Raw genomic sequence first — 14117 nt, forward strand, 5'->3', positions numbered from 1 at the left:
TGAATAATAATTAAATATATAAATTTATAAATAAAATTATCAATATTTTAAAATAAAAAATACTTTTACATGTATCATCATTTCTTTTATGTTATTGAATATATTCAAATTAGATAAATCTTTATAAAATGTACTTTAAAATCCGAATATTATTATTGAATGTCACAAATTATGTCATATATATATACATATATATATCAATTTCGTTAATAAAACCACTCCAAAATTTCCATTATCACTTTTTATATCATTTATTTAGATTTTTTTTTTTAATATTTTTATGAATTTCGATCAATTTTCATCTCATTGATATTTGGTACCAGAATATCCATTGATATTTCTCGATATATCCCAACATATCCGTGAAAATCAATACTTTTGTCTCAATATATCCCATACATATATATAATAATAAGAAATTATTTAAATTCTGAAAAGATTTCTAGAGTAAATATATTTACAATATTTTTGCCAATGCGTATTTGTTCTTGAATTACTATCGATAAATAGCTACATATAAATGATGGACAATTCAATTTGTGACGAAATATGTGTCAAAAATTTGTAATAGTTTAAATCTATTGCAAAAATAAATCTAAGTGAATCGATATATAATTAAATGAGATATATAATTTTAAGAGACAATATATGTTATTTTTACTATTATCATTTTTTTTTGGGTGAAAAATAACACAATAAATATACAAATATACTTGGTTTTAACAATAAATCAATAACACAATCAAGTAAATTGATTATTTGAAGCATACATTAACATATTCTCGTGGTTTACTATTTTGTTTCGGTTACCAAGGAAGTGGTTAGCCAAAATGCTGGAAGATGTTGCAACAATCAATCTAAACTTAGAAATTGTGTTCCTGGCAAAGATGATGATCCAGATGGTGGAAAATGTTGGACATACTGTATTTTAGATTGTACTAAGGGAGGCTTTTGCAAGAAATTAGCTAAGGGTCCTGTTTGTAATTGTTATTGTTGATGGCATGCTTTTCATTAAATAATATCAATAATCTGTCAATCTTAATAATAATATAAATAATATCCCTCAAATGATGCATAATTTTGGAAATAAAGCATCTCTCCTTCTAATAAGAGAGTCATTTTTATGAAGGTACTTGAAACTTTCTTTTGTCACTGCTAATGTTGATGACATGTTTTGTCTTTGAATAATATGAATAATATCTCTTCATAATACCAATAAAATTTATGAATCATAATTATCATATTTTTAATGTCATGGACATATGGGTGTAATGTTTCTTGTGCAATTGCTTACAATAACAATAACAATAATAATAAGATCTTATCATTTTGAAAAATCTATATCATTAAAGTCCTTAATTTTGTTTAATTAACATCTATGCATTATTTACACAAAAGCAAGAATAGGTTATATGGGATCATGCCATTTGTATCATTTTTTCCATCATTTAGATCTTATTTTGTAAATTATATTTTATTAAAACCTTTAATATAAATGGTTAATTCAAATCTAAGTATTGTTTATAAGAAAGAAATAATTAAACATTTTATTTGTGTAACATAGGTTATATGGAATCATACCATTTGTATTATTTTCTTCATCATGCATTTAGATCTTATTTTTCAAATTATATTTTATTAAAATGTTTAATATAAATGGTTAATTCAAATAGAAGTATTGTTTATAAGAAAGAAACAGTTAAACATCTTATTTGTGCAATATATATATATATATATATATATTAAGAATTATATATCATACCATAATTTGTGGGTCACACCATCACTAAAATGTAGGTGACACAATAGCTAGAATCTTAATGAAGTAATATGTGACTTCAACTAAAATACAAAACAATTAATAACAATCTAAACTATTATTCTCTATAATTCTAAATTTCATAATTTGTTAATTCGTTATTTTAGTTTCATTAGAATCCACAATTATGAAAGTTTTATGACTACCAAATTTTACTTTATGAATTAGTATGGACTTAATTTGTCTAACATTTGTGGTAAAAAAAAAAAAAAACAAATCACAATAATTAGGATACAAGACATACATTGGAAACCACTTGTAGAAATCCTTATAGGTTTCAGTTAACTTTATATAGAGCAAACCCACCTAATATGAAAAGCAAGTACATGTGCGCATTTACTTGTTTTAGACACAACCTTGTCCCAAGAGACATACACTAGTCAACACCTACTCTTTTCTTTTAAGTTTACAACACAACAACTCATGCTTCTTACTGGAAACCTTATGAATATAAGCGGATTAGACAAACCCACCAATGCCTTTCCACTGAAGGGACTTTCAAGTAATTTCCAACTTTATTTATTTATTTATTTATTCAATATAGTTTAGGAATAATGGTGAATTAATGGTGAAGTATAGTTTAGGGTACACTTCCCTCAATTTCTTGATCTCATTTATCGTTTGAGCACCCTTATAGTTGTTGGGAATACTTTGATATCTCCATTCCCCTTCTTGTACCATTAGGGTGTATGTAAATTTTTCCATAGGGCTCTCTAGATCTAAACACAATAGAAGCAATAACATATAAAAACTTTGATCTAGAGATGAGGTGACCATACATGTGATCCAAATGTTCTCAAACAAATTAAATTGAAAGAAGCATCAAAGGTGTCGTAGATCACAAAAATCATAGGTCTCCCCCTTGATTTTTCTCTTTCCTAGATCTTAGCACCTAAGGTGATTGAATCTGAAAACTAAACTCTAGTAGGGTAACACCCAAAGGAGGAGTGAATGGGTATAATTAAAAAATTTAAGTAAATATTTGTATGTTATAACTAACTTTTCCCTATGAGTAATTAGGGATTATCAATTCTTTCCACAATAGGCAATGCAAACAAGATAATAAAGATATGCAATGATACACGAGGATTTTTATGTGGAAAACCCCCACACTATTGTGGAAATAAAAAACCATGAGGTCTAAGACTGTTAATCTAAATCCACCATATGAGATCAAGTTACATAGATTTACTTGGCCACTTTATCCTAAAGACTTACTCTTCAATACCTACAACTTAATCCATGTCTGCAACATAACAACCTCTGATTACTCCAATGAATACACTTTAGTTCACTTGAACTCTCACAAAGGAGTTTACATAACACACATTAACGATCAATTAAAAATAACTTTAGGGAATGCATTGCATCAACTTGTAGTACTTATCTTCCAATCTTGTAACATGCACACATAAAGAAAACTTTACCAAAGGTAAAGCAATATGTGGGATAAAATAATATCAAGACAACAAAATAGGATAGTTGGAGATTTTTCTCAATGCAAAGTGAAAGCATGAATGAGGAATAGATTCTGGTAGCGACACAAATGTACAAAGCAAAGCTTGAGATGAAGATAAATGCATACAAATCAACCAAAAATAATAGAAGCTTGATAAGACACGATAGATCAATAGTAAAGCACAAAGGTTTATCTCCAACCAAAAAGTAGGCAGTGAAGATCATGGGAAGAAACTTAATGACTTAGAATAGTTTTAGAGAGATAGACAAATAAAAAGGAAATATATATTTTGCAAGAAATATTCGCGTATCTTTCTTAAACTTTTAAGGTATGCTTTCAATAATTGATTTGGTTTCCTCCAATATTTCAATTAATTTCCCTTAAGAATTAAATGAATTAAATCAATATAAAAAATGAATTCAACAATTCAAAAAGAAATATCTTCCCCTAAAGAATATCTTCATATATATTCTCTAAATCTCCCCCTGATTTGACAAGAAAGATTACAAGTAACGTTTCTCAATTAACTCTCAATTTTAAAATTCTCCCCCTATTTAACAATAATGACATGATGAAATGATCTCCTCTTTTTTTGTCACAAAATTGGCAGAGTATATAAAACATGAACTAGAAAGCACATAAAGACAAAGGAGAAAGGTAAAAATCAACATCATATATGTCTTTATATATATATATATATATATATATATATATATATATATATATATATATATATATATATATATATATATATCTTAAAAACTGATTTTGGATATAAGAGATATACAATAATAGAACAATACATATATATATATATATGTATATAACATCTAAGCATTAGGAGGAGGCAAAGGAGGAGTGGAGCTCGAAGCACCTTGAAAATGGATCCACGAGATAATATATGAAAGCTGACATTGGATCTCATGGAGCTGAGTGTCTTGTGAGTCCATTCTCAGGTGAAGACATGTCATGGAATCCATCATCTCTCTAGTAGTCGGGTCAACCAAGGTCGATGCAATATGAGAAGCTTGGATGAACTAGCATGATTGCAACTGGAGTGAGTCCTCGGAGTTAGCTCTAGAAAATCTACTTTTGGAACGGGAGTGTCCTACTCCATTGCTTGGATCTCATCCTCCTCTACAAGAGCCTCATGTGTCTCTTCCTAAGCTGATGCAGTTGGAGCGACATCCTAAGGACCATGGGGTGCCATGGTACCATACACATGGCTATAGTGCTTGGCCTAGGAGCTCCCATCCAAGAAGGCATGAGAAGCCTAGACCCCCCCTAGAGTGGGATTGATCTCGAATCTAACATCCTTTGAGATCCGAGAAATAAGGAGAGCTAATGGAAGTTGATCATGGCTTGAAATCTTCAACATAGCAATGAGGTTGGTTTTAGTTTCAATTTACTTGACTTTCTTAAGTTACTACCGATGATGTCAATGGGGTGGCTAAACCCCCACTTATGGTGCAAGATTGTTCAAATGTATTTTTATCTTCATTTTAAACCCAATTTGGGGTAACCCACCTATTTAAAATCTTTTAAATTTTATTATATTAAAATAATTATAAACCAATCAATAAATGAATAGTTCATAAATTCTTACATTTTATTTTTATGAGAAATAAAATTTCATATAGACTTCACCTATCTTTAAAGAAAATCTTTCAAAGTTGTAACCAATTATCGATAAATATATTTTATATACCTTTAAATATTTTTAAAAATAACTTCAGTTATAGTGTTTTGTTTTCTATTATTTTTCATATTTATATATATATATATATATATATATATATAATATATATATATATATATATATTATTTTTTAAACCAAAAAATAAAAAATAATTAAAATCTATTGTAGTTTATTTTATATTTATAAGAATACAAAATTATTTTCTATTTTTAAATTATCAAACATCTTTTCATTTTTTCTTTCTGACAAAAAAAAAAAAAAAACTATTTTTTAAAATAATTTTCAAGCATACCCTTAATATCCCTAGTTCAACTAAAGTTTATAAATTCATGTAGGGACAAAATGAATTCTTCACGTGGAAGAAGATCACAGGCCAGTCCCATGTGGGGGTCTACATGAAATCAATCATTTTGCAAAGACCCACACACACACAATCCCCTTCCAATGGTGCACCCAACCTCTGGGATGAGTTGTACATATCTAATACTTTTTAACAACATTATTAGATGAGGAAGATGATGGGCCCATGACTTGGGATTGTGGATTATTAGCTGACTTTTTCAAACCTATTCCCACAGCCAGTAGGCACTAAACTTTAATAAAGTATAAGATAAATGCATAAAGAAGAGTGGTGGGGTAAGGTGGGAGTTGACTGGCCGATGAGAGAGCTGGTGTTGAAAGTGTTTATTTGCTGGTTTTGGTTTGAAAACACTGTATATAAAAGAAGAAAAAGGAAAAAGAGAAAGAAGAATAATGTAATGAAATGGGGGGAAGGGGGAGTGGGGCTGTATTGGGATGAGCTGTCTCACTGCATTATTATGCATTAGATGCTCATCTGAGCTGTCTGCCTTTCTGTCCTCAACGCACACCCCATCTCATCTATTTACAAGTACATTCACTTTTGGTTCCCTGGTGAACTTTCCTTTGGGAGAGACTGAGAGAGAGAGAGAGAGAGAGTTTTTACCTTTCAACAAGTAAACAACCTTTGGATTGGCTTTTTCTACTGGTAAAAATTTTCCTGCCCTACTGAAATTGTAAGCCCTTATTTAGAATAATTTTAATTTTATTTCTATTTTATGTTATTCTTAGAGACAAAATCTCCCTACCCAGGTATGCCACGTGAACATATTGATGTGTTGCAATCATGTATTTGTATTTTGTCATTTTTTGTAATTAATTGACTATAAAAGCTAAATAAATAAATTCATTAAAATATTATTTTAGTTTTTATTTCTTTAAATTTTTAGAAAAGTTTTTCTAAATTGTTTTTAAATTCAAACAACTTTCTTTTTTAGTTAATTTTAAACAAACTATAAACTGTAAATTGATGGATACACCACATGAGTATGCTAACATGGTGCTTGATCAAACCTTTCATAATAGGAAGATTGTCACCTTGAAGTCATTGATTAATTTCTTTAATTCAAATAAAAAAATGGTTTATTAAGCTTTAAAAACTACTTTTGGTTATGAAAAAGTCATTTTAAATAATATTTTGTTGAGCGATTTAAGCTTAATGCTAACATAATAACATATTTTTTTTTAAAAAAAAAAATTCATACATAAAAATATATGATATTTTAATAAAATTTAATCACTCGTGTATTTATTTGTATATAAGAGATAATTCTATTATATTATAGAGTACATAAAAACTAATATCACTTTTGAGCCATGAAACATCCAAGCTTAATGTTAATTAGAAATTTGAGATAATTTTTAACGTATTAAATAAGATGTTTTAAAGTATAAAATTTTAGGAAAAGAGTTTGAATAAAATTTGAAGGATAATGTTTTTGTTGAAGTTTAAAAAATTTAAAATATAAAATTTTCTTATGAATTAAACAAAAAATCTTATCTTTATGGAGAATGGCTTTTGGTCAAACATTCATTTACAAATTATAATTTTGCCACTTGTTTAATGGCTTGAAAATAATTCTCACAAAATTATATTATTCCATTTTTCAAAATGAGAACAATATATAAATAGAAAATTCATAATTTGGCCATATTCAACTTTTAAAATAGTTAATTTTTATTTTATTTTTTAAGATAGAAAAACCAATTATTGTATAATTTATGAAATGATCCATTTTCAAGATTTCTTTTTTAGACTACTATTGAAAATGTTTATAAAACATGATATTTTTAGATTTTCATTTTTGCTAAAACTAGTTTTCCATTTTGGTTGCTAAAGAACTTTCACTTAATATTTCTTGCCACATTCTTTTGGGAAAAGGTTCATCGGTGACTTGGGTGTTCTTAAAGTGGTTTAATAACTTAATATAAGATATTAAGGAAATTAAGTATATTTAGTAAATAACTTGAAGTAAAAAATAACTTTAAGTAATAAGTAAAAATAATTAAAATATTTTTAAGTCCATATTTTTATTTTATCTTTCTACTCTCATTTATTGTAATTGCCTCTATGATCTCTTTTGTTATTCCACAACATCTATTATTACTCGATCTCTTTTACCCTAATTATAATTTATGAGTATAAATATGTCAATTTGATGATTTAGAATAAATTTTAAGTTAATTTTAACAAATAACTTTAATACTTAAAGTAAAAAGTAAATAATAAATTTTAAGTTAAGAACTTAAGTATAATTTAACTTAAAATCAATTTAAATTATTAAGTAATAAGTATTAAGTTATATCAGATACTTCTAAGTATCATTTCGATGTTATACATAAAGCACCATTAACCAAAGAAATAAATTACCTACAATTTGAAAAGACCTAAGAAAAATACCACCTACTTCTACAATTATAATACTCAAAATCCTTAAAATTCAATCTTCAAAGAAGGAAAAAAACATGTAGATTTCCTAAAAAGACCACTTCAATTTCTTCTAGAATAGAAGAATTAATTATCTACTTTCACCAACAGTTAAATAATTAAAATATTGAGGAATATAAAAAATAAAAAAAATGGAAATTCATCATATCTATCTTAGCTGTATCATAGAATGAACACTTAGTGCATAAATAGAAAAGTCTGAGATGGACTTCATAGCATAAAGTGTTCACAAGCCAGGACTATTTAGACTTGATTATCGTCATCATCATAATCGTCATTATCATCCATAACACATAAGCCAGTAGAAAAGCAAAAAAGGAAGCACCTAATGAGCTAAAGCCAATCAGTGGAAAAAGACTTTTGGTAAAGAAATTTTATTGAATGACCTCGTTTGCTTTGATGTTTCCAGCTTTTCCTACGTAAAAAGTCCAAGCCAACAGTATTTAGAAATGCATTTTTTTTCTTCTAATGGTTATCCACAGGTGGTTAAAGAAGAACACAGCCATTAGATAGCTGCAACTCTTCAAAGGCCAACCTATACCTAGCCGTTCACGCCAATCAGATAAAAATTGCCCACCATGTTTGATCAAAATATATGGTGAAATAAAATGGAAATATTAAAAAAAAAAAAGGTAAGAAATAGTATTTGCAACATCATTTATGTTTTTTATTTTGGGTCTGTACATAAATATATTTTTTGATATTTATTGAAAGGATATCATCAATCAGATGGTATTATATATATATATATATATTTTCAAGTCTCATTGTTTGCAACTTAATCTTATTTATTTCTATTCTCGTTCAATGGCCTAGATTACATCATACATATTCGATCGATAATCAAAATATTTTGTTACCACGATGTTATCTTAGTATTTTTCTTTCACTTTTCTCTTTTAACAAAAGATGTATTTGGACTCAGAGTTTTCATACAGGAATCAAAGTGTTATGTTGGAAAAATAAAAGTGAACAAAATTACATCTTATGGAAGCATTAAAAGTTTTTCTACCTCCTTCACCATCTTGTTTTTAAATTAATTTTAGTAAAATGCAAGAAAGAATAAATAATAAAAATGTATTGATTTTTTCCCCCTTTATATCACTACTTGCTACTAATGTTCTAGAAGTAAAGGGAATTGGCGGATCAGAGTGCTAATGATTTTAGTTTAAATCAAAAGTTAAAAGTTAGACTAAATCCAAGATGTTCACCTGAGACTGATTCTACTTGATTGATGATTCATCACCTGAGACTGATGGTATAGATAAGTATTATTGTTTGAAGCATGTGAATTGGAAAGCAATGGGATCCGAAGGGTTGAACCATGAGGGGAGAGTGTAAACCAGCGGTTACCAGCATTCATCCAATTGACATTCCTGGCAAGGACCCCACGAGTGGGACACTGCTCCACTTACAGGTCCGCACCTGCAACCACTTGGACCCCACACTCCACCCACAAACAAGTAAACAACCACATCCCTCTCTTCTTCTCCCTTTAGTTTTATAGCCTCCCCCACAGGGTCATACCTGCTTCTCCCTTGAAACGCCAGTCAACCACACGCCACACAAAACCCAAACCCCACTCGCCCCTCCTTCCTCCTTCCCTCCCTGTACACAAACAACAAATTCTATGTTAGCGTATTAGATTCATTCAAATATGAAGGCGGATACAAGGATCAGATGCTGTTAAATGGAGTCTTTAAACAATAATCGAAGTGGGCAGAGCCAAGAAGAAGCTTCACTCAACCTCGTCACTCCTTTTCAAAGTCAATCTCAGCAGCTGGGACATGGGTCTGATGACCCAGACCCAGACCACCATGGTCCATACATGGGCTCCATCTCAATCCAACCTACTGCTTCTACATCCTCTAAGCCTGCGTCCTCTTCTGTCAAGAGGTCCACCAAGGATCGCCACACCAAGGTCGACGGCAGGGGACGGCGCATCCGTATGCCAGCTATCTGTGCCGCGAGGGTTTTTCAGCTGACTAGAGAATTGGGCCACAAGTCTGATGGTGAAACTATAGAGTGGCTTTTGCAGCAAGCCGAGCCGGCCATTGTGGCGGCCACTGGAACCGGCACGATTCCGGCGAACTTTTCGACTCTCAACGTATCTCTCCGCAGCAGCGGCTCCACCATCTCGGCGCCACCCTCGAAGTCGGCTCCCCACTCGTTTCATGGTGGTTTAGGCCTCTTTGACGACGGCGGCAGCGATCCAAGCCGGAGAATCTTGGGGTTTCATCATCAGCTGTATCCTCATCTAGGAACCGGCGGTGCAACCTCGTCTTCGCTAACAAAGCCTGCGGCGCCCGGGCCTCAAGATCACGAACAGGGCTCTTCTCCGGCGGCGACGCACGGTTCAGCTCGACCTGCTCCGGCCATGTGGGCAGTTGCACCTGCCACCAGCAACGGCGGCAGCGCTTTCTGGATGCTGCCGGTGACTACCAGCGTTAGCACCTCAACCGCCGGAGTTGGGGCCTCGGAGCCTCAGATTTGGCCGTTTGCAACGGGCGGAGGGCAGTATAGAGTGAATTTCTCGGGTGGGGTGAGTCCAATCCAACTGGGTCCAATGGTTCTGCAACAGCCACAAGGGTCTCAGCAACTGGGATTGGGACTATCAGATATCAACATGGGAATGCTGAATGCTTATAACAGCAGTAGGGTTGATTTGGGGATGAATTTGGAACAGCATCAGCATCAGAACCAGCCTCCTCAAGGTAGTGAAGACAGTGGAGATGAAGATGCTGCTGAGTCTCAATGATTTCAAGTTAATTGCTTCTTTCTTTCGGCTTTGCTAGAGCTTTTGGGAGTGGTTTATCAGCCATGACTCCTAGCTTTTTGTGTATGTCCTTTGCTTTTGTAGCAGTAGCCATTATTGATTGTTGACTGCATTAATGAGTTGAAGGAATGGAATTTCTTTTCACTTCAAATGCCTCTAATCACATCATTTCCAACCCGGATAATTGATCAATAATATCAACAATTTGGATTTTGTTTGTACTTAAAGAAGCTGAGAACACCGGAGTACGCTCAATCTAAAATTGAGTTTATGCCGAATAATCACTAGTAAAAAAATAAAAAAATAATCTTTGAGGTGACGCCTAAACATTTTCACTTATTGACACTTCTAGACGGTGTTCTTACTACCATTGTCAAGACAGTTAATAAGCAATACTTAATAAGCATCATCATTAAATTATAATCACTTTTCTATGATCAAAGATAATAGTATCTAGTCTATGGGTTCATGTTTCTCTTTATTGAAAATTTCTAAAGTAACAAAGTTGCTTTATATTCACATTTTGCATCTACCTAGTCGATGGCGATACTCTGAATTGTTAGAAAAAAATGTTCTATTTGTATCAAAAACTCGTTTTAAACCTATTTTCTAAAAAAATATGTTTAGCCTATTATTATGTTAAAAAAAATAATTTAAACCTATTTATTAGCAAAAAAAGGTGATTTCAAACTATTTACATCTTTAGGAATGTAATTTAAACTTATTTTCATTTTTAAGGAAATCAATTTATTCATCTTTTCATAAAATAACTTCAGCTCTTTCTAATTTTCTGAAAAATGATTTTTAACTTCTCATATTTTTGGGAAATGATTTCACCCTTTTGATTTTTAAAAGAATCAATTTTTAATTTTTATATTTAGAAAAAAATGATTTCAGTGTTGAAAAAAAAATGATTTCAATTTTTATTTATAGAAAATACTTATCCTTTTTTATTAACAAAAAATGCCCTTGTATAGAAAAACGGTTTTGATTGTTTATGCTTTAACCTTTTCTAGATGGTGCCAAACCAAGCACCACATTCCAACTCTAAAACAAAAAAGGATGGTTAGAAGAGCTTTGCGGGGTGGGGGATGGTTGGTCAATCAGGCCAAACCTCTATTTAATGATTAAGTCAATCATGACTAGAAGATTAGAAGTGCTTATCATGGTCTGGATGTTTCCAGATCAAATCCTGGTGGTGAAGAAGGTTGTTGAATACATGGTGGTTGTTGAAATTCTTGCAAACTCGTTGATCTTCCTCCTGATGACTCTACCTTGAAGCTAGGTGTTAGGAAACCCCAAATTGCTCTATTGCTAAGCCCTAAATTACTAAGGTGCATGTAATCCTATCTTAAGCTTTCTAGATCTAAGCACAATGGAAACTTTGGTATTCAAAAGCTAAAAACAAACTAAAGATTTAGAAAAAATGTCATCCTTATGATTCGAATGTTCCTAGATCAATTCCTTTTGGTGTAGAAAGTGTCATATGTGTAGAAGATATCGTAAACTCTGTTATCTTCCACCTGATGAGTCCTCCTTGGGTCTAGGCACTAAGATGGTGGAGATCTCAGGTTTGGAGGTTAGGATTCTCTCTTTGGACTACATGGAGAGAATGATAAAACTAAAAAATCCAACCCCTAAGGGGGTATTTATAAGCTTCTTATTGGGCTTAAGTGACTTAAACCCACCATGGGCTTAAGGTCATTTAATCGAACCCAAAAAGGTTACTAATTGATTAATTAACCTAATAAAACTCTAATTAACCAATTAACCCAGTTCAAAGATATGATACACTTACCCATGTGCAACTTTTCGTAATTACCAAAACACCCTTATGCACATAAGTGAACTAAAAACCCATCCAACCCTCATAAACCATTTCATCAAGAAATATGAACTCAAGCAGGGACCATAAGGATCCATAGGATAATATTGGCTCCTTTAGAATCCAATTCTAAAGTTGATTCAACATCTAACTATAGAGAGTCAACTATACTCTAGTACCCTATGTATATTACAATGAGACACTAAGTGTTCGGATAAGTGACCTGCTATCCATTGTATACAATCTCTCCATATGTTGGTCATCCATAGTCTAACAAGGTAAAAAATATTAGCCCTTCAAGACTATCTCTACAATCCTTGAGTTATAGACCCTCCTATTATATAATCAAATAGCATACTTTAGCACACTAAGAGTATATGTCAAATTTCATTAAAAGAATTATTGTGACCTAGAAATTTTATGATCACACATCCTTAGGATCACCCAATGGGACATACCATCTTAAAGTCCATGAGATATTATGGTGCCTTTATATATTGAGAATACCTATGCTATCGACTTCCATCAATAGTGACCCAATGCATAGAGAATATATGGTCACTTTAGGATCTCAACCGTAGGTCAAAACTACTACTAACTTCTACAAAAGCTCAATATTTTCTCAAGTTTGAGAGACAATATAGTGTATCAACTTGTAGAAGTCATGAGTACTCGATAGCCTTATGTCATGACTCATTGTAGGTCCTATCCAATGTATAGCCCATACACTAGTGCATTCACCATAGGAATCTCATCTCGACAGTCAAAACTATCCAACCCTTTTGTTAGAAGGTGTTGTACCACAACCTCAAATGGATTGCCTAGATGCACGAATCGACTATGAACAAATCATTTATGTGCAAGGAACCTATAACTTGAATCTTTCATGCAACTTCTAATGAACCTAAGTCATGTACAATGCAAAAGATGCTAGACCAAAATGCTTATAGAGTATAATGCATGGAATAAGGATAAATAAAAGTAAAACTAGAATATCATCAAATAAATACTGAATTCCAAATTCGTTACATCATGTTATGCTTTTAAGGGCTTTATCTTAACAATTTCTCACTAGCCCTCAAAGTATTATGCTATCAAAGCATACCGGATAATTAACTAAAACTTATGTTATCCCTATGACTAATAAAGACTCTCCTAATCAATGTCTTGATGAAGTGATTTACCAGGTTTTCCACATAGGTTAGGTACCTATCCAACTATCACATCACCCTTTTGAACTATATCAATACTTTGTAACACAAATACATAATTCCCCATTCTTCTAAGATACTTGAGTATATGTTTGACAATTGTCTAGTGTTTTGAATATTGATTTGACTAATATCTACTTGTAATATCTAAAATAAAGCAAATATCTGGTCTAATACATATCATCGTATACATAAGGCTACCTATTGCAAAAGCATAGGTACCACCTTACAAGATCTTTTTCCTTAGATGTCTAAGGATATCGATCCTGAGAAAGGGCAACTCCAAACCTAAAGAGTGGCATGCCCTTCTTGAAGTCTTGTATTGTGCACATGACCAAATGCTTATTAGTGTAGGTGATATATCGTAATTTTCCTATTCTTATAGTCCCTAAAGACCTTTAACCCAAGAATATAAGGTGCCCTTTTCTAGAGTTCCATCTGAAACTGAGTAGAGAAACTGATCTTGATTGATGAAAATATCTCTACATTATTCCCAATAAGTAGACTATGATCTACTTACAA

At 31.7% G+C, this 14117-nt stretch overlaps 1 protein-coding gene across 1 annotated transcript; it reads left to right on the plus strand.

Annotated features, from left to right (window-relative positions):
- Positions 1-9272: 9272 nt before the first annotated feature.
- On the plus strand, positions 9273-10710 carry LOC117909737 (transcription factor TCP8-like). The gene has a single exon (XM_034823799.1). The coding sequence runs from the start codon at positions 9474-9476 to the stop codon at positions 10539-10541; it is 1068 nt and encodes a 355-aa protein (XP_034679690.1). The 5' UTR covers positions 9273-9473; the 3' UTR covers positions 10542-10710.
- The last annotated feature ends 3407 nt before the right edge of the window (positions 10711-14117 follow it).

The sequence above is a fragment of the Vitis riparia genome, unplaced genomic scaffold (genome assembly GCF_004353265.1).
Source record: "Vitis riparia cultivar Riparia Gloire de Montpellier isolate 1030 unplaced genomic scaffold, EGFV_Vit.rip_1.0 scaffold303_pilon_pilon, whole genome shotgun sequence".
NCBI classification, from domain to species: domain Eukaryota; kingdom Viridiplantae; phylum Streptophyta; class Magnoliopsida; order Vitales; family Vitaceae; genus Vitis; species Vitis riparia.

What these genes read in the sequence shown, in the direction of transcription:
- LOC117909737 (XM_034823799.1), top strand. Translation starts at nt 9,474, where the DNA reads ATGGAGTCTTTAAACAATAATCGAAGTGGGCAGAGCCAAGAAGAAGCT.